Here is a 20854-nt window from a genome sequence, read left to right on the forward strand (position 1 = left end):
ATTGTGTATCTAATATTTGGGTTTTATTGAGTAGTTAAGCTGGTAGCATTGCATCGAGTTGCGGGTTAAGGGAGTTAAAAGGGGCCCCTATTTTAGGGTTTGAGGACCGCAGAAGCGGCCCTTGGCTGGCGAGTCCCAGGGGGACCAGCAGCCCCCCTGGCCAAAGTCCGGAGGCAGTGCACCCGGCCCAATGGTAAAGGGAATATTCCCTGGAATATTCCATGGCCGACTAGTGGAGGCTCATATGGTAGGTCGGTCATGCCGACCTAACCGCCTTCACGGGCTATAAAAGCTAAACCCCTTCACAGCCATCGATGATCTATCTTTCACCTAGTCAGAGTTGTTCCAGCTAGCCTTAAGCTTTTCACCTATCTTCTGTCTAGATCACCATCTAAGCTTCACTGTGGAAGCGCACGGGTAGACAAAGCCATCTCTGTATCAATTGTTTGGAGCTTTAAAAAAATTTCTAATTCTCCTCTTATCTGTTGTGTACTCTCTATCTCTATCTCTATCTCTATCTCTTTCTCAGATTCTGTTCGCTGCGCCGCGTAATTATTACAAAACAAAGATACTATCTTTAACTTCCTCCAAAAATGGAAGGATTTGCACAAATTAAAAAATACTCCACCACATCTCCAAGCGCTGGAGGCCAGTTTAACCTTGGGGCCAAAGGCATATAAATGGTGGAGAACTTTGAAGGAGGCAAATAAAATACCTGAAACTTGGGCTCAATTTGAATTGGTCTTTTTGAAAGAATTCATTCTTGAAAATGAAATGGAAAGAAATTGGGAAGGTTGGGATTTTGTCAGACAAAAGGGAAGACCTTTGCTAACATATCTCGAGGAGTATCGTGAGATAATCCTCAAATTAGAAGGAATAGATGAATTTCAAAAGACAAGAAGATTTATAAGGGGACTAGATAAGGCCTGTAAAAAGGAAGTGAAAAGGAATTCACCTAAGACGCTTGAAGAGGCAATTAAATTTGCATTGATCAATGAAGATAATACACGTCCAGGTACACTCCCTAGTCTCACCGGTACAGAGCCCAAGACTAAGGAATTTGAGACCTCAAAATTTGTAGCTAAATCCAAAAGGAAAATGCCATTCCTTAAGGGTAAGAAACAACCATTTGAAAAGAAACAATATGTATGGCCAAAGCTAAGTCAAGATGACTTTGATAAGGCCAAAAAAGAAAGGCTGTGTTTCAATTGCCTATCCCCATAGTTACCAGGAACGGGAATGGGAACAGGAACGGAAACGGGACCCCCTGGAACGGGGGGAACGCCCAAAGTGAGGGAACGGGAACGGTGTATAGATATATATATATATATATATATATATATATATATATATATATATATATATATATATATATATATATATATATATATATATATATATAGAGAGAGAGAGAGAGAGAGAGAGAGAGAGTCAACACTTGTCTCTCTCTCTCTCTCTTCACATGATGACTTAGAACCTCTTCACATGATGACTTAGATTGTCGTTATGTATCTTGTAATCAAGTAATCTTGTACTTTTTTCGTAATTAATACAATTACCTTTTACGGAAAAAAAAAAAAAAGAGTCAACACTTGTCTTAGAATCTAGAGAGAGAGATAATATCAACCATAATTCATGAAATTAGACTCTAGAGACATAATAATCAAGTTTCAACAATAATAAAGATTCAAAACATTGTAACCAGCAATGGATTGTCGCATTCATAATTCAACATTGTAATCAACAATGTTGCATAAGTCCAACTGGCAACAAGTGTGCATTGCAAAAACACAAAATATGCACTAAACTTTAAAGCCTAAATAGTAAAGATCCAAGTTACAAGAGCTCCAATTTCCAAGTCAATACTCTAAAGTTCCAAAAGGCTAGCTACTAAGTGCTCTGATTCATGGAAGATGGCTCTACTGTGCCTGAATGCTCATCCTGCTGAACAACATCCTGCCCATCATCATCACCATCATCGTCATCATCATCTTTTTCCCAACATATAAAAGAATCAGCCTTTGCAACTGATGTACGAGCTAGCAAGCGAAGATTGGAGCTCACATAAACTAGGTCATTCCTCTTCATTGTACCGAGACGATTTCTCTTTTTTGAGTGAATGTGATTGAATGAGCTCCATAGTTGCTCTAAACAAGAAGAGCTAATTGTTTGGCTAAGAATACAAATAGCCAAACTCTGCAACTCTAGAGCTTCTGCCCCGTAGTCCTCCCACCATAAAGCAGCCCCAATATTTGTCTTGCCCTCTAGTGCATCCTCTGTACCAAACATCCCTAATGTTTGCCGATATACAGAGAGCTGATTTTTAATTTTGCGTTGCATTTCACGGCTGGGATAAAGCCTTGCAAGCAATGTGTTCCAAGCCTTGACCACCTCAAGGTCTCTTTCTTGCATCTTTCCTTGAAACTCAGGATCAAGCACATATGCTGCAGCATGCATAGGAGAGTCATACTCATTCCATCTGCTGATACATAACTCCTTGATCTACTCATACCTATCTGCATTTGGTTCCAAACTCTCCAACCTCTCAATCATGCGATCCATACCTTCATAGATCTTCCCAATGCATGGATCCATGCCATCTGCAAGCCTCAACATGTGCATAATAGGATCAACCATTTGGTTGGTGCGATTAACCTCATCCCAAAAAATCTCTATCAGAAACATATGCATTACATAACACAACAGTAGCAGTGGCAGCCCCAGTCCAATTTTCATACTCATCACTAGCAAATAGCTCCCTAATTGCACCTTGGCAATAGTGCAATCGACCAAGCATAAGAAAGTTATATGCAAATCGTGTATCCGAGTATTTAAGAAGTTCTTTGTCACTTCTCTTGCGAAACTCAGCATACAAGTACTAATGATTACATATAAATGTGATAATCTTGTTACCTTTCGCAACAAGAGATGCAATCCATGGTAAGTCCCCAATATCCTTCAACAAGTTATTCAAGCAATGCGCCATGCATGGTCTAAAGGTGATATGTGGATACATTGCCATTAAAATGTTTCCTGCTACCCTGTTTGTAGGTTCACCATCTGCCACAAACTGCACTACATTTTCTGCCCCAACAGCCTGCACTGCCTCGCACCACTCGGATGCCAATGCACTCTTTCCAGTCTCTGAAGCATCACGACTACCAATGAAGTATACATCTCCACAAGAATATGCAACAACACCATGTATGGACCTATGGCATGTGTCACTCCATCCATCTGCTATCAATGTCACTCCATTTCTTGCCCATTGATTGCGAATATTTGCTGTTGCAATCTCTATGGCTACTTTCTCCTTTTGAAGCAATGTAGTCCTGATAGTTTCTGATGAAGGGGGCTTATATCTGGGTCCATACTCTGCAATCTTTGTCACCATATTTAAAAAATAAGGTGACCTGGCTGATTTAAATGCAATATGGTCATGGTAAAAAAAAGCGTGCCACTGTTGCATCTGTTTCCTCTTTTTTCTTTGGTTCCCATGAGTGTGCAATGAACTCTGTTTAACACCACGACCTATTGCCATTGATGGCCCACGAGAAGGCTGCGTAGCCACTAATCCTGGTGGTCTTCTGCATGAAGCACCATGCCCTGCTGGCCTTGGAGTCCATGTTGTTGGATCCACTGCTATATTTGGCGTCCTCCTCGCATGTGAATTCCCCATAGAAGTGGCTATGCGGTCAAGTAACTCCTGCCTTTTCTCAATTGATACATTGGTGCAAAAACGCACCTCTTTCCCCTCCTCATGTAGAAGATGGGCTCTCACTTTATCAGCCCCACTAGTGCGAGCATAAGGGCAAAGTTCGCATTTCGAAGGGCGAGCCCCTCCACCTCTCAATGGCACCCCTGCATCTACCTCATCCCACCATGACCAAGTAGTGCTTCGACTTCGTCCAGTTGTTGACGAAGTACCTGCTGAGGATGATGAAGATCCCATAGATGTCAATGTTGCCATCTATATAAAAGTGACAAATAATCAGTAAACTACTAAACTTCAATGAAATTACAGAAATTTGCAGCCAACATTTCAACATCCATGCGTCAAAGTTCAATGAAATTGCAAAAATTTCAACCAAAGTTGAAACTCCAATGAAATTGCAGAAATTTCGGCCAAAATTTCAACATGTGTATCGAGAATCTAGATTCCTCGAACCTCACCTAATCGCGGGCGGGAGTCAGGCCAAGCAATCAATAGAGGACCGAGGTGTACCGTGTGCCGCACGCGACATAGGCGGGAGAGTCAAGTGGGCAGTAGGCACGCCACGGCCTTGGCGAGGTAGGTGTGGCAGGCGGAGCAGCCTGCAGGTGAGTGAAGCGGGAGCAGGCGGAGCAGGAGTAGGAGCAGGAGCAGGAGCGGGAGCAGGAGGAGGCGGGAGCGTGGAGAAGCAGGCGACAGGCGGGCGACTAGCGGGCGACAGGTGGGCGCGTGGAGAAGCAGGCGACAGGGGGGCGACTCTCCACGCAGGCGACAGGCGGACGACTAGCGGGAGCGGGCGACAGGCGGAACGTGGAGAAGCAGGCGGGCGACACGCGCAGGCAGGAGAGTAGCGGGCGACAACAGGCGGGAGTAGTAGGCTGCCGACTTTTTTTTTTTAAATTTAAAAATTACCTTGGCTAGAACGGCTGTTCCAAACAAGGAACAGGCGGGAACGGCCAGGGAACGGGTGGGAACAGCCAAGGAACGGGCGGGAACGGGCCAAGGAACGGGAGGAAACGTTTCGCCAGCGTTTCCTGGGCTCGTACCTCCTGGAACGCGTTAATCCGTTCCTATGCGCCGGAACGAGCGTTCCCTGTCTCTATGCCTATCCCCTAATCATGCTGCATGGAATTGCCCTCAAAGAAAGAAAGGGAAAGATAAAGGAAAGAATAAGGACAAGGGCAAGGGAAAAGAGAAACAAATCCATGTAGTACAGACCTTGGAATTAAAGGGGCATGAAAGGTATAAATCTTTAGAGGTCTTGCACAAGGACGTACAACACAGGCGTTGTATGTCAACTTCCATGTGGCAACCTACCTTCGGGCCACATGATTTACTTAGAGCATGGATCGATAGGTGGGAAGAGGGTTAGAGTCATGATTGATGACTCTGCCACCTACAATTTCATAAGTTATGCACTTGTCAAAAAGTTGAAACTTCCCCAACAAAAGAGTCAGCATCAATATGTTGTTCGTATGATGCGAGGTCAGGATAACAAAATATGGGATACAATGGTATCCAATTTGGAAATCGAGATCCAAGGATATAAAGATAAGCTTGATTTCCAAATTATGAATATGGAAAGGTCCGATATCACTCTAGGGAGGGAGTGGCTATGGGGATTGGAACCATCCTTAAAGCGTAGTTATCATCATAATACACTGGAATTTGAAAGGGATGATAAGACTTTTGTGATTCAAGGTAAACATGAAGTATCTAATAACCCTTTGATGTGTTCCCTTGAAGTACAGAAGTTGATGAAGAAGGAAGCTTGTGAGGTATACATGTTATGGTCTCTCTCTGTGCAGGGCACTTTTACTTCTTGTAATATAAAGCAGTAATTTTTTTATGCTTGTGAGTTGAATGTAAATAATGAATTAAGTGGTTTGCTAGATGAATTTAAAGATGTGTTTCCATCTGACTTACCTAATGGCCTTCCACCGGATAGGGGTAATGTAAATCACCCAATTGACATAGATAGAGATACACGCCCTGTTTCTAAACCACCTTACAGACTAAGTGAAACACAGTACCAAGAAGTCGAAAGGCAAATTAAGGATTACCTGGATAAGGGGTTTATACAACCCAGCAACTCACCTTGGGCTTCGCCAATTTTACTGGTAAAGAAAAAAGATGGTTCTATGCGACTTTGTGTTGATTATAGAGCACTTAATAAGATAATGGTGAAGAATAAATTTCCTATGTCCAGAATGGAAGATCTTTTTGATCAATTACAAGGAGCAAAATTCTTCACAAAGATTGACTTAAGATCAGTCTATCACCAAGTAAGAATTAAGGCCCAGGATGTCCCTAAGACCGCATTTCCTACTAGAGAAGGGCATTATGATTTTTTGGTGATGCCTTTTGGCCTCACAAATGCACTAGCTACTTTTATGAAGCTGATGAATAGTGTGTTACGGCCCTATCTAGGACGCTTTGTGGTAGTCTTCTTGGATGATATCTTGATCTTTAGTAAATCAAGCGAAGAACATTTGGAACACTTAAGGTTAGTATTCCAATTATTAAGAACCCATTCCCTTTATGCGAAGAAAACTAAATGTGAATTCTTCGCACAAGAGGTCAAATATTTAGGGCATATTATCTTGAAGGAGGGAATCAAGATGGATCCAGAAAAAGTAAGGGCAATTATTGAATGGCCATCTCCAAGGAACCTGGAAGAGCTGCAGATCTTCCTAGGTTTATCTGGATTTTATCGTAGTATCATTCAAGATTATGCCAAGATAGTTGTTCCAATGACGGACCAACTTAAAGGGAAAGGGAAGAGCTTTAATTGGGGAACAAACCAAAATGAAAGATTTGAAAAACTTAAGGTAGCTATTGCTACAGCTCCAGTATTATTAATTGTGAATCCCAATAAACCATTCATGGTTGAAGCTGATGCGAGTGACAGGGCAGTATGCGCAGTCTTATTATAAGAGGATCGACCGGTTGCTTTTGAAAGCGAGAAACCGTGCAAAATGGAATTATTCCGTTTATGAGAGGGAGCTGTATGCAATAGTACATGCAACGAAGAAATTGAGGCACTATCTATACGGTGCCAAACTTTTGATCTTGTCGGATCATGAAAGCATTGTCTTAATAACCAACCGAATCTACAAGGGCGTAAAGCCAGATGGGCTCAACTCCTCCAAGAGTCGACTATGAGATAAGGTACAGAAAAGGAAAGTACAATATAGTGGTTGATGCGCTCAACAGAATGCCCATCATAAAAGAATTGAGTTTTACTCAATTCACTTCCGATTTGCTTGAATCCTTAAAAGGGAAATGCCAAGTTGATCTCACATATTCCAACATATGGGAAGCAATTGAAAATGGGGATCCAAATGTAAGGGCCTCCACTGAGGAAGGAACATCTGAGGATGTTCAACAAGGAAATGGAGCATCAAGGGTTGCTCAAATGGAATTCAAGAGAAAGAATTTTACCATTGATAATGGTTATTTACTCTACAAGGGTAGGGTATGTGTTCCAAAAGATGAAGAAATAAGGCGCCAGATACTCTTTGAGTGTCATGATACCCCTAGTGCGGGACATCCAGGAGTTAATAAGACTTATAGTCTTATTAAAAGGCACTTCTATTGGCTTGGAATTAATAAGGACGTTCTTGACTATGTGGTCAAATGTAATAAGTGCCACGTTAATAAAGCTAAAAGATTGAAAATTGGAGGACTTCACCCATTAGAGATTCCTTCGCAAAAATGGCAGAGTATCTCCATGGACTTTATTGTCGCGTTACCCAGGACACAGAGGGGGCACGACTCTGTGTGGGTGATTGTGGATAGGTTAACCAAAATGGCTAGGTTTATTCCAACTTCAACTGATGTTAAAACACCAGAATTGGCTAGATTGTTCATAGAGAACATATACCAATTGTATGGCCTTCCGGTAAATATAGTTTCTGATCGGGATAGAAAATTTGATAGTCAATTTTGGTGTGCTATATTTAGGAAGTTGGATACTAAACTTAGTATGAGCACGGCAAAGCACCCGCAAACTAATGGGCAAACTGAAAGGGTTAACCAAATCCTTGAAGATATATTGAGAGCATATGTAAGTAAAAGGCAAACTAATTGGGAAGAGTATTTACCGATAGCAGAGTTTGCATATAATAGTGCCAAACACTCTTCCACTAGATATAGTCCATTTATGCTCATGTATGGGTTTTAGCCCAGAGCTCCTCATGCAGTAGGACTACATAAGGAAAAGGTTCAAGCAGCAAAGGATTTTTTTGAGGATATGAATAGTATGTTAAAATTTGCTCAAGAAAATATTAAGAAAGCTCAAGACCGAGCCAGAGCTTATGCAGATCCTCACCGAAGAGACATCTCCTTTTAAGTAGGGCAATTGGTCTATCTTAAAGTGCCTGGACAAACTAAAACAATGAAAATGGGCTGATGTCCAAAGCTTTTACCCAGGTATTGTGGTCCTTTCACAATGCTTAAGAGCGTGGGCGAACAGGCTTACAAGCTCCAACTACTTGCTGGTAGTAAAACACATCCAGTTTTTCATGTAAGTAAGCTAAGAAAGAAGCTGGGTGATATGGATAATCTACTCTTAAATGATAAGATTGAGGAGCTATTTAGTGACCAATCTATTCCACATGAACCAGAAAGAATTTTAAATGTTCGTAATAGACAAACAAGGCATACTATTTATCAAGAATGTCTGGTAAAATGGAAAGATTGTTTAGAAGAAAGCTCAACATGGGAGCGAGTAAGTACTTTAAGAAAAAGGTTTCCCAATTTATAGTTAGACCTTCCAAGTATCGTTTTCGAGGATGAAACCGATTCTTAAGGGGAAGGAAATGTTATATTAATGAATGCAATATTAGGGGAAACAACACAAGAGATGACCGTCCGGGGGGGCCTTGGGCGCCCGTACGGTGTTCAAGGGTGCTTAGGAAGAAAGTGAGTTAAATTAGAATAACTTACTAGAAATTGACGGCTGGCAAGGAAAGACGCGTTTTATATATTTTTGGTTTCTTCTGGCATCTTCCTAAGCGGGGCTGGGTGGCGAATGAAAGGATCTCTCATATCTTGTGCTTCCGCTACGCTACAAGAGGCAACTAAAAGCCACCAATGAGTGCCAAATTCATTAATGGTGAGCATTGTATCTTGTCCCAAGCAAAGGGACCTATTCTCTAACGGCCACCATATCACTATTTTCATGCAAATGAAGATCGAATTCCCAGTTTATAGTGTGTTCCTTGCACAACAATTTACTTCCCATCTTCTTCACGCCACAAGTGGCCAATGCACCCATTAGGTTTGAACCACTTTACCAGGTTTATAGACACTTGAACCTTGTAAAAGGCATCCACCTTTAGCACTACACTATTCTTGAAATGTTTGCATGGCTGTTGTTACAAGATGGAAACCTGAGTACCTTTTACAAGGAAGAGTATGCTTTTTAAACCATAATAGAAGTGAACTTAAAATATTTGCCTCATAGGTCCTTGTATTTGTAAGAACCGTTCTTGGAGCAAGAATCACATATCAGCCCTCAATCCTTTCAATTGAACAACACAAAACAGCATGTTGAAATAATAATGTTTTGATCAAGCTGAAAGATGAGCATCTTGGTAGGACCTCAAACTGCATGGCTTTCTAGTACATAAAAGAACACTGGGAATGTATACCCACCAGCACTTGCAACCTCACAGCAAATTACAGTTAACAAAAACTGCAAATTCATTGGCATTGTACACTTACTTAAAGAAGAAACTACTGTCGACAAGGATGTAGGAAGAGCATTTCCATCTAATCCGAACCTCAATGATCTGACTGCCTCAACCCTGTCAGACCAGGATCTTCTCTCTGAACTGGTCTTCGGTGCTTCAAGTCGAGTAATGCTTGGTATTGTATCTGGAGTTTGCCTCTCGGACACTGCTGCAGCAGTCGCATCATCCATAATGGTATCTTCATCATTTGTAGCGAGAGAAGATGTAGCCAATGGTGTATGCTCTGTAGCTTCCATGATGTTTGCCTTAGCCTTCTCATACACAACATCATGATTTTGAGTTTTTCCCCTGCCGCGTTTTTTCAACATCTCTATTAATTCAGGCCGCAACCTATTTGCTAACTCCATTTGTGCCTCTGCAATCTCATCCTCTGTCATAGATTGTAAGGTTGCCTGATTCATGGTGTCTATTTCTTCTTTGAGACTCATCGTATCCCCTTGAGAGCTTGCACTGACTGATACATTTCTATCAATGAAATTTGTGACTCCTTCACTATGGAGCTGTAACCCTAACTGGTCAAATCCATGACCTTTACCTTGCCTACTACCACTAATTACACTCACAACACCTGAACCACCAACATAGCTTCCAGATTCATTACCAATTTTAGACCCAATCATAGCCTGTGATGTATCATGTTCTGTTGCTGTGGATAATGATGTATCAGTTTCGGTTGCTCTGGACAATGCTGCTGTTGTTCCATTTGTAGTCATATCCTGCCTTTGAAGCTGTAGAGAAGATTTCACTTCACTCATTGGCTGCTGTACTTTGCCAGAATCTCTAACCACTGGAGATTCTACCAAATTCTCATCCATCTTGATATCAGCATTCAATTTCCATCGACTGAATTCGATCCCTCTTTTTGGCCTTCTTTGTATAGGCTGTGCCTGCACAGCTAGGTTATCTCCGTCCATATCATCTAGATCATCTTCAGCTGCTTGAGTTGCCTGGAATGATTGCAGGGGCAAAGGCGTCCAGTGCTGTTGCATAAATGCGGTTTTTTGAAAAATGCATCTTAGAACTCTCGTTTTGCTTTTGTTTCTTTTTAGTCTCAAGGACGGTAAGGGCAACTATGCTGAACGTGTGTGAGAGGACTTACCGGGCCTTCGGAGCGATGGCGAGCGACCGGGAAAGGCGTGACTCGGGGCTGGGGAACAGAGACTCGCTCGCTGCTGCTAATGGCGGGGGAGGACGAGAAGCCTTTCTCTTTGATCTTCCCGATAAGCGGAAGAGGCACATAATCTCCTGCACTTCTCTGCTGCTGCTGCTGCTTCTGATTCTGCCGAAGAAGCGGCTGCCTATCCGCAGGGCTCGTCCCCATTTTTCCTTCGCATGCACCAACTCTCTGTTGTATGTCGAGCTATCCTGTTATAAATGCCGTGCCGAAGACGCCGCCATGTCACGCTGTGTTCAGTGTTCACGAAACACTTTAGGCGGTTTAATGGTACAATGAATTGCAATATTTTCTAAAACCTTGAAAATTTGAAGAAGACGGTTTAAAACATTGAATTTTATAATGATTTACTTAAAAATGGCACATACATTTGGATTTAATTCAAAATTCCTTCCAAACTAGGGTATCGCTCTCAATAAAGAGTGCTCTTTGTGGATGGAGGTGCCTAATCTCCCAACGTACGTACAAAACTTTTTGTGAGATATCACCAAAAAAAGAATAGGGAAGTCGTTGTACATTCCATCGTTGGTAGATCCTTATCAAAACTACATTTGTTTACTCTAGGATACAAGAGCCAGGAAGTCAAATTGCTTGGATCTTAACATTACTAATTGTGGTAGAGATCGGGCTCAAGATCTCTTGGAGAAAAATTGCAAGAACTTGCTACAAATGCGGCTAATGGGGGCATTATTACAAAGAGTGTGCAGAGGAAATGGAGGAAGGTGAAGCAACTAAGAAAGCGAGTTGGGCAAAGGTGGTCCACAATGAGAAGCGAAATAAGGAAAAGGAAATTGACGTTGGCATGCAAAAAGGAAACATGGAGGAGGAATGGCAACTGTGAGAAATAGAAAGGGAAGGGACCAACTTGGTATGCAAAGGTTTAGCACACCTAAGAGCACAAGTGACAAACCACCAATCATCAAGAAGTTTTGGAGCAAGTGTCATACCTAAGGCAAGCAAAGGGAGAGCCAACTCCTTTACTTAGCTTAACAAAGTTCCATTGGAGTAGTTGGGGAAAGAATTCCCAAGGATGGATGCAAAAATACAAGCAATTGTAGATTGGGGAAAACGAAAACCCATATACATATGGAATTGGAATTGGTTCATAGCCAAAACCAATATTAAAAGCTTGGGGGGAGAGTCTTCCATGGAAAAATGGTTCAATGACCAAAACATGTTGGGGTATAGTATTAAAAGGTGTGATAAAAGTCAAAACAATGTTGACAATAATGGAGCAAACAAACTAACTTAGACTTGCAATCTACAATGTTAGTGGTATTAGTGGCAACATTGTCAAAAAGTGAACTAGAGAGAGAGAAAGAGGAGAGAGAATACTGCAAAAGAGAGAAAAGTGTAAAAGTGAGAGAAAGAGAGAGAAAGACAGGAAAGAGAAAGAAGCCATTGAACCTGAGAGCATGGTAATGAGAAGAAGGACAGTAATGTATTAATGTGTCAAAAGATGAGAAAATTTACATGTCCCCTCCTTTTATACCATTGTCAATGTGACATGCATCAATATTATTTACATATTAAATCCTTAATCTTCCTAGCATCTTACAATCCATCCCGCCCAAAGGTTTTTGCCCTAAAAAACAAACTTACAAAGATTGGAAAAGGATGGATAGAACAAAGTATTACTCCATTTTCAATTTTACAAATGGAAAAATGAATGAAAGATGAAAGACATATGGACTAAAATGGAAGAATAAGAGTAGGTATCAGCTATATATATGATCAAGAATACTTCAAAGGTACTCGGAGCCTTAAAGTCTTCAACTGATGAGCTCAAAATGAAGTAGACAGCTTGTTATATAAACAGACCCTACTGAACCAAATCTACCATAACTTCTGGTAGAAGTATCCAAATAAGGCATGCCACATGTCAAAACGTAGCTCTTGAAGAGTAGTTTGACCTTATGCAGGTGCCATAATTCTAAAAATTAGACAAAATAAAAACTATTCTAAAATAGTCTGTTGTCAAGTCCCTGTCTACATTATAACTGGCTCCATAGTCAGTAAGCTTCAGCCACCAATGTGTCCCTTAGGAAAGAAAACTTATCTAATATGGAATCAGGCCTCTAAGAAGCTCCCTCATGAGGTAAGCCTCTCTATTTGATCAAATATTCAATGATGGAACAAGATCAAAGCTTCTTCTCACACTGACCTATGCCAGCCTCTAGAATGTATTGAATAAGACCTTCATCAATAGGTGGTAGCTCATCAATTGTATCAATAGGACCACCATAGAAAGGCTTCAGCTCACGAACATGGAATACATTATGAATCTTAGTAGAAGAGGATAGCTCCAATCTATATGCCAAGTCTCCAATGTGCTTTAGGATCCGGTAGGGGCCATAAAATTTGTGAGCAAACTTGTTAATGGATCCATCTTTCAAAGTAGAGTACCAAGACTTGGGCACCTTTAACAGAACCAATTCTCCTTCTTGGAACTCTAAAGGTCACCTCTTCTCATATGCATACATCTTCATTTGGTTTTGAGCTTTCGTAAGATTCATCTTACATTGCTGAAGAATGGTTTACATTCTTTCCAATTTTTCTTTCCCATGAGGATTAATTATTTCATTAAATATAACTATAGGTAAGGGCACCTTGTAGCCATACATAGCCTCAAAGGGTGAAACTCCAATGCTAGCATAAGTGGAGTTATTGTAGGCAAACTCAATCAAGTGTAACTAAAAATCCCATGAATTCTGGACGTCATAACAGAAATAACGAAGATAAGTCTCCAACCACTTATTTACCCTTTCTCTATGTCCATCAATCTATAAATGATAGACCATAGAGGGAGCCAATTTAGTACCCATGGATGTAAATACTGCATGCCAAAAGTTACTCATGAACTTTGAATCTTTATCATGAACAATCACATGTAGTAATCCATGTAGTCTAAAAATCTACTCCATGAATTGATTGGCCACTTGAGAAGCAATAAATTGGGTCTTGGTTGGAATGAAACGGGCTGCCTTGGTGAGTCTATCCACCACCACATATATACTATTCCATCCCTTTTTGGTAGTAGGCAAGCCAGCAATGAAGTCCATGGTAATGTGCATCCGTTTGCTTGTAGAAATGGGTAATGATGGATGTAACAAACCACCTGGCTTATCGGTGATGTCCTTATTCTCCTGACAAGGCATACACATCATAATGAAGTCTTTGATATCTTTCCACAGCCCTTGTCAATAGAAGCTTTTAATGATCCTATCATAGGTTTTGAAAACTCCAAGTTGCCCAGCTAAAGGCGAAGAATGTAACTTCTCCATAATTTTTCGTGTAAAAGAAGAAGTAGAGGGAATGACAATCTTGATATTTAACCAAATGAGGTCATTTTGAAGCTGATAATGCAAGTTATCTTCCATGAGACCTTGCTATAATTTCTGAAAAATATGGCTAAGCTATTCATCCAAAAGATAAGTCTCCTATAGTTCTTCAATCTAGTCACTATGTAGCTTAGTCATTGCTGAAACTTTGCAAGCCCACATACGAGAAAGAGAATTAAAGACCACTACATAGTCTTTGCCCCTTGTATGAGTGATATCAAAATCATAATTTTGTAGTGTAGCTACCCACCTACGCTACTTAGGAGTAAGATTGGACTGAGTGAGAAAATACTTAAGGACCCTGTGATCACTTTGAACTCTAAAGCGACTGCCATACAAATAATGATGCCATTTCTTTATTGCATGTAAAATAGACAACATCTCTTGGTCACAAACATTCATAGTCATTTCCTTATCTGTAAGCTTACGGATTTTAAAGGCAATCACTCCATACTCCTGTAACAAAACAGTCACAATGCCTCAGCCCACTGGCATCACATTGTATAGTAAACTCCTTCAAAAGTTCCAAGCATACTAGAATAGGAGTAGAAGTAAGGAGTCCCTTTAACTAGTTAAAGCTACTATCTGCAACAGCATCCCAAAAAAAAGCTTCCTTCTTCAACCTGTCAGTCAGAGAAGCTGCAATAGTTGAATAATATTCTATGAATTGGTGATAAAATGAAGATAGACCAAGAAATATTCTAAGTGAAGTAGTGGTAGTAGGTGTTGGCTAATTTTTAATACACTGCACCTTCTTGGGGTCAGCTTGGATCCCTTTTTCACTAACAATATGTCCCAAGTATTCCACTTCAATTTGTATGAAATAGCATTTCTTCTCCTTAGCAAAGAGTCTATGATGTCTCAATACATCAAAAACCTTCATCATGTGTGATAGATGGTCCTGAAGGATCTTACTATAAATCAAAATGTCATCAAAGAAAACCAAGACATACTGAAAAGAGGAAAGGCTGCGAAATCTTGTTCATTAGACTCTGGAAGGTAGCTGGAGCATTTGTAAGCCCAAATGGCATCACCAGGAAATGATAGAGCCCTTGATCAATCCTAAAAGCAGTCTTGATCTCATCACCCTCTCGCATGCAAATTTGATGATACCCTGACCTCAAGTCAATCTTCATAAGAATCTAGCCCCCTTGAGCTCATCAAGCAAATCATCAATCTTGGGTATTGGATGCATGTTCTTCACTGTAATCTTGTTAAGATCTCTATAGTCAATACACATCCTAAAAGATCCATCTTTCTTTTTTACTAACAAAATCGGAGATGCATAGGGTGAAGAACTAGGTTTAATGAATCCCATCTCAAGAAGCTCCTTGATTTGCCTGGCTACTTCTTCTTGCTCACACTTGGACAATCTGTAGCGTGGCTTATTGATTGGCTTTGAGTTAGGCTCCAAATCAATGGGATGATCTACTGCTCTCTTAGGAGGCAATGAAGTAGGCACCTCAAACAAGTCCTTGTACTCCTCAAGAAGAGCTTTCAAGGCTGGGTGACTTGCTGAATATATGGACTGATCTTCAATCTCTTTATTCAAGTGCAAAATAAATATATGTAAGTACCTCTTGTACTCCTTTTTGAGTTGTTGAATGGTGATAAGCTAAAAATGTGATCTACTAGGAATTGTCTATAAATGGATGAGCTGTCCATCAAATATAAACTCCATATACAACTATGAGAAATCCACAGTGATTTTGCCTAATGTCATCAAACCAATCACAACTGAGTACAATATCTATGGGCCCCATTTCCAAGCTAATCAAGTTTACTTTTGCTTCATAATTTTCAGTCAGCTATAAAGAAATCTGTGGGCATATTTAGGTGCTGATTTCTTCTTCATCATTGGCCATTTGAACTCTTATGCGCTGCTATAAGTCAATGGGAAGACAATTCAGCTTGTCCATAATGGACTTATTCACAAAACTGTGTGTACTGCCACTATATAAATGAACACGGCCTTCCCATGAATGTTACCCTTCATACGGAGTGTATTAGGGCTCTTAGAACTTGTCCAAGCATCCATGGAAATGGAACAACTAGTGGCAGCAAGTGGCTCATCATAAGTTCCAGTCGAGTCAAAAGGAACACTCCCACCTAGATCAAAAGAAAAAGAGTAAGCTAGATCACAAAAGTACTCTTGTCCAACTTCTTCCTCAAGATCATCATTTTCAGCAGTAGGTGCAATTGCATTAGCCTCATCAATATCATCTTCAAAATCCTCAAAGACTAACATACTATGAACCTTGGCTTTTGCATTTTTATATACACACTTTGTGGCATGATTAAGTGTATACTTTTTTCCACGTTTGAAGCATATAGCCTTTTTCATTTATTTCTTTGTAGAGGTCCATAGGAATAAACTTGGGATTCATATTGGTTGAAATAGATTTAGGCTTGTTGTTCCCTTGTTTGAAATCAACTCTAGGACTATTTGATGTCCTGAAATTGCTTTGAGGTCTTGAAGCATTGAATGGTGGATAAGTTGGTACTCTTAAGCCCCCACTTTGCGCATGATTGTTGTCATAAACATTGCCAACTTGTCCTTGTTTAAAAACAGCCATTGGCTATCCGTAACCAAGCTGAAATGAAGACTCCCTTCTATATTTCCTTCCATAGCACTCCGCAAGCTCAATAACTTTGAAAAGAGTGGTAGGGTTTTGTGTCATGGCATCAATTGACAAGGATGGCTCTAAACCATACATGTACTTGTGGAGTTTAGCTTCATCACTAATGCTCTCTACACACATGGTAAGATTGAGGAATTGGTTGGTATACTCCCTTACACTTAGGGCTCTTTCCTCTAAACCATACCATATCTGTGCAAATTTCTTTTTTTCAAGAGGAGATACAAAGACCTCAACCATAAGTGTATTGAATACTTCCCAATTCTCTATAAGTATGTTTTCCTTCTTAATGTACTTTCACCAAGTATGCGCAAATCCTCCAAATGTAAGGAGGCAAAATGAATCTTCATATCATCAGTTCTAGGGACTATATGAAAGTAAGATTCCAATTTGGAAATCCATTCCTCTAGATTAGATGGTGAAGATGATTGACTATTGAACTTGGCCAAGATGATCTATCTTTCAGGTCTCTTTCATGGAAGGGTTGCTGTCCCAAAGTAGACTAGTCATGAGTATTAGGCATTGAACCCCCAAAATGAGATGGAACTCTCCCAATAGGTGGAGGATCTCTAGGAAATTGGGTATTCAACCCAAAATCTTGGGAATTTGCACCATTTAAACTGCTCAAATAGTCATCATGTCTTTGTGAAGTCTCACCTACTTCATATTGGCTATTTGGGATACCCCTTCGTCCAATGATTCCACGACCTTGACCATTTTGGTTAGGTGGTTGAAGTGGGATTGAGGGTTCACTGTTTGAATAAGCTTTCTCATTTGCTTCTTTGGATCCCATTTGCATTCGCATCTATTGGTAGAATTGAGCCATTGTTTGAGCATTAGATTATATTAACTTGTCAATGGAAGCCTTTGTTTGGGTAGTTGAATCCACTAACTTCTCAATGGAAGATTTCGTTTGACTAGTAGATAATACCATCTGCTCCACTCTTGATAATAGCTTTATATGACGTTGGGTATGCCTATTTTCATATTCACACATACAATTGTTAAGTACACTGATTTCTCCATGCATTTGAGGCTCTTAAGGGCTCTCTTGGGGTATATTATCCAACATAGAATCTTTGATTTTCTACACATACTCATCTTGGGCCTTATTTTTGCCTTTATGCTCTGCCATAGTAGTATAGTCCTACAGTACCCCTTGTCAGAAAATTGGCTATAACTTGAGCTAGGAAGCTTCGATTCCCAAACTTTTTGATTCAAATTGAATCAACGATGCCCTCTTTGAGATGAGCTATAGCACGTCATAACAGGTTTAGGACAGAAAATTCTACAATTTAATCTCTGAGTTTGAACTGTCCAAGCATGCACCCTGTTTCAACCTACCTATTTCCACTTGTAAGGGTAAAATGATGGTTCCAAATGGCTACCAAACCCTATAGGAGGCTAAATAGGACATGTGCGCAGCCTGTAATACATGCACCTGTACTTCAATAATGAAGTTGGTACTTATAAGGACCTATACATACCTTGTAGTGCCCTGTAAAGTCCATGTTTTGCTCTTGAAGGTACTTGAGTCTTTGAAAGCACTTCAATCTTCAATTTTCCACATGTTGTACTTATGTGAGTAATAAAACGGCAAGACATGCTCCCTACATGGGCTCTAAATCACCAGGAGGTGGGCAAAGTTCCCCCCAGGTCAGTTGGTTCTACCCCTTCAAGATCCTCAATAGTGAGGGAGAGTCACCTCTCTTTTGTTCCACTATCTCTCTTGGCATCCACCTTTTTCTTCGGTGGGTATATCAACATGGTAGTAGCATACTGCTCTAATCAATTAGCATGAAATGCATTTCTAAAATATTCATTCATCCCCTTTCATGGAATGTAATAGGATGGATAATTTTGAAAGATTGGATGGGAAGAGGGCCTTACCAATGCAATTCAATGACTCATTGATTGCTACTACTTACCCTTTACAATATTTCAAGCTTGGGTAAAAGAAATCAGCCAATCAAGTCAAGGTTATGCATCAAAACTTTGTAAATGATATCTGTGATGGAATAAGATTGAATGAATGCTGAAATTCAATGTAATAAGCTCTGATTAGTAGAAAGAGCACTAATCTCTGATCTATTGATCAATTTAGAGAATTAATTAACCAATAATCTCTCATCAACAATGGAAAAGCCTAAGCAAGTGGATTATTGAGAGATTTTAAAGATTAAGCAAGTAGAATACCTTGATTAAGCTTGAAGAAGATGATTAATGTCAGCTCCAATCCAAATAATGGAAAAATCCTCCATAATCCACCATGAATCCATCATAAAGCTTGAAAGATCCATTAAATCAGCCTATATAAACTCCAATATAATCAAGTCCATGAATAATCAAAGCCTCGGGCTTGCTTGAACACTTGAATGTCAAAGATTCAAGCCTTTTGAAGAAAAGCCCCAAAATAGACCTTCAATATGAGCTCCAAGATCTTAAATAAGCTGAAAACCTTGCAATGTCTTCGATGTTGGAGTCCATTCAGCTTCAAAATGATGGTGGAGAAGCCTTGGAGGTTGGAAAGATCCAAAGATTGAAGATATTTGAGCTTCTAGGTCTGTGGCTATGGCTACCCCTGCTATGTTTTAGGGTTTCTAGCAAAGGGAATTAAGATCAGGGCTCTAATCTTACTGAAACTTATTGAAGGTATTCTTCACTAAGTATGCCAATGATAATCAACCAATCTGGAAGAGATGTGTAGCAAAAGAAGGATGAGAACTGAGCAGGAAAATCAACACAAATTTTGGCGCAAATTTCAGGCTGAATGCTAATCCATTCACTACATCAGCTGCTTGACAATGGTGAACAATCTGATGTGGAAGAGATGAGGAATCTTTGCCCCATGGTTTGGCTAGAAGAAATAGTCACTGGAGAACAAGCTTGAAGGATTTCTTGGCAACCACCATTGAAGCTTTAACCAAAAGCTTGGAAGAGAGAGAAAGAGAAGCTCTACTTGAAAAGTAAACACAGTTTATTTCCCTTTTAAGTCCGATTAACTCCCATTTAACCAAGTTACCTCAAAATTGCATGGAATTTTGGTAATGACTTTCTATTTTAGCCTTCCACCGCCATATTTTCCCTTGAATATCTCTAGAAATAGTCTCCTACTAACTGTAGGTGACCTACAAACCTTTGCTAGTCACTGCCTATGTCAAGTACCTGTAGTACTTCTCTGAAATTGGTTTTTATGGTGAAAATTTGGACTGAAATAGAAAGAAAAATGGATCAAAGACCAATGCTCTGATACTACTTGTCAAGAAGTGAATTGGAGAGAGAGAAATAGGAGAGAGAATACTACAAAAGAGAGAATAAAAAGTGCAGAAGTGAGAGAAAAGAGAGTGACGAGGAGAGAGAAAGACTAGAATAGGAGAGAAAAAGATACAAAAGAGAAAGAAGCCATTGAAGCTGAGAGCAAGGTAATGAGAAGAAGGACAATAATGTATTAATGTGTCAAAAGATGAGAAAAATTACATGTCCCTTCCTTTTATACCAATGTCAGTGTGACATGGCATCAATATTATTTACACACTTAATCCTTATTCTTCCCAGCTTCTTACAAACATTAAGAAGGTTCTATTGTCTCAAGAATTCTGCCCTAGAAGTTGCATTAATAAAAGAGCACACAATGCACATACTAAGTAAAAAGGAATTCTATCATGGGGAGTACACATGCTTTTGTGGAGGGGAGGTAGGAGGTGATTCTGCATGACATTGGTAAAGATAACTTGAAATCCAAAGCTTAAACATATGTCAATGGAAAACTATTGGTCATTTTAGTCTCATGATGTAATCTTTGATCTAATCAAAAGTAGCTCATCTTCCTTTATTAGCAGAGTGGAATTCACGGGTAGCATAGACTAAGTTAGTGGTGAGACGAAATCCATGTAGCTCAGACACCAACTATTCCAAATGGAGGAAGAGAGTGAGTGAGTGAGTGCACACAAGACAATGAGAACGAATAGGCATCCATCTCACACTCAAAAGATGCAAGTATTAGAATGATAAAATGAAAGTATAATAGGTCTTAAGTAAGTTAACTCAACTGGGGTTAAACTAATTCTAGAAGTCATGGCACAACTTATTAACTTAATTGTGTCTGCACCACCACTATTGACCCAATTCTGAAACTTTGTGAATGCATCTGCCTACAAGGGGTGTGGACCTCCAAAGTAGAAAGAGAGGAAGCTACATGGGTGGCTAGAGTGTGCAACAAAAATAGCTAG

At 40.0% G+C, this 20854-nt stretch overlaps 1 protein-coding gene across 1 annotated transcript in view; it reads right to left on the reverse strand.

Moving 5' to 3' along the window:
• Positions 1-10903, reverse strand: part of IYO (RPAP1-like, carboxy-terminal protein) — a 95123-nt gene extending 84220 nt beyond the window's left edge. Inside the window, exons 1-2 of the mRNA XM_087698023.1 lie at positions 10571-10903; positions 9443-10451 (exon numbers count right to left, since the gene is read on the reverse strand). Of these exons, the coding sequence (XP_087554149.1) occupies positions 9443-10451; positions 10571-10792 (1231 nt within the window). The 5' untranslated portion in view covers positions 10793-10903. The remainder of the gene's footprint in view (positions 1-9442; positions 10452-10570) is intronic.
• Between the last annotated feature and the right edge of the window lie 9951 nt (positions 10904-20854).

The sequence above is a fragment of the Lygodium microphyllum genome, chromosome 2 (assembly GCF_053477565.2).
Source record: "Lygodium microphyllum isolate KBCC chromosome 2, Lygodium_microphyllum_v1.1.10, whole genome shotgun sequence".
Classification (NCBI taxonomy): domain Eukaryota; kingdom Viridiplantae; phylum Streptophyta; class Polypodiopsida; order Schizaeales; family Lygodiaceae; genus Lygodium; species Lygodium microphyllum.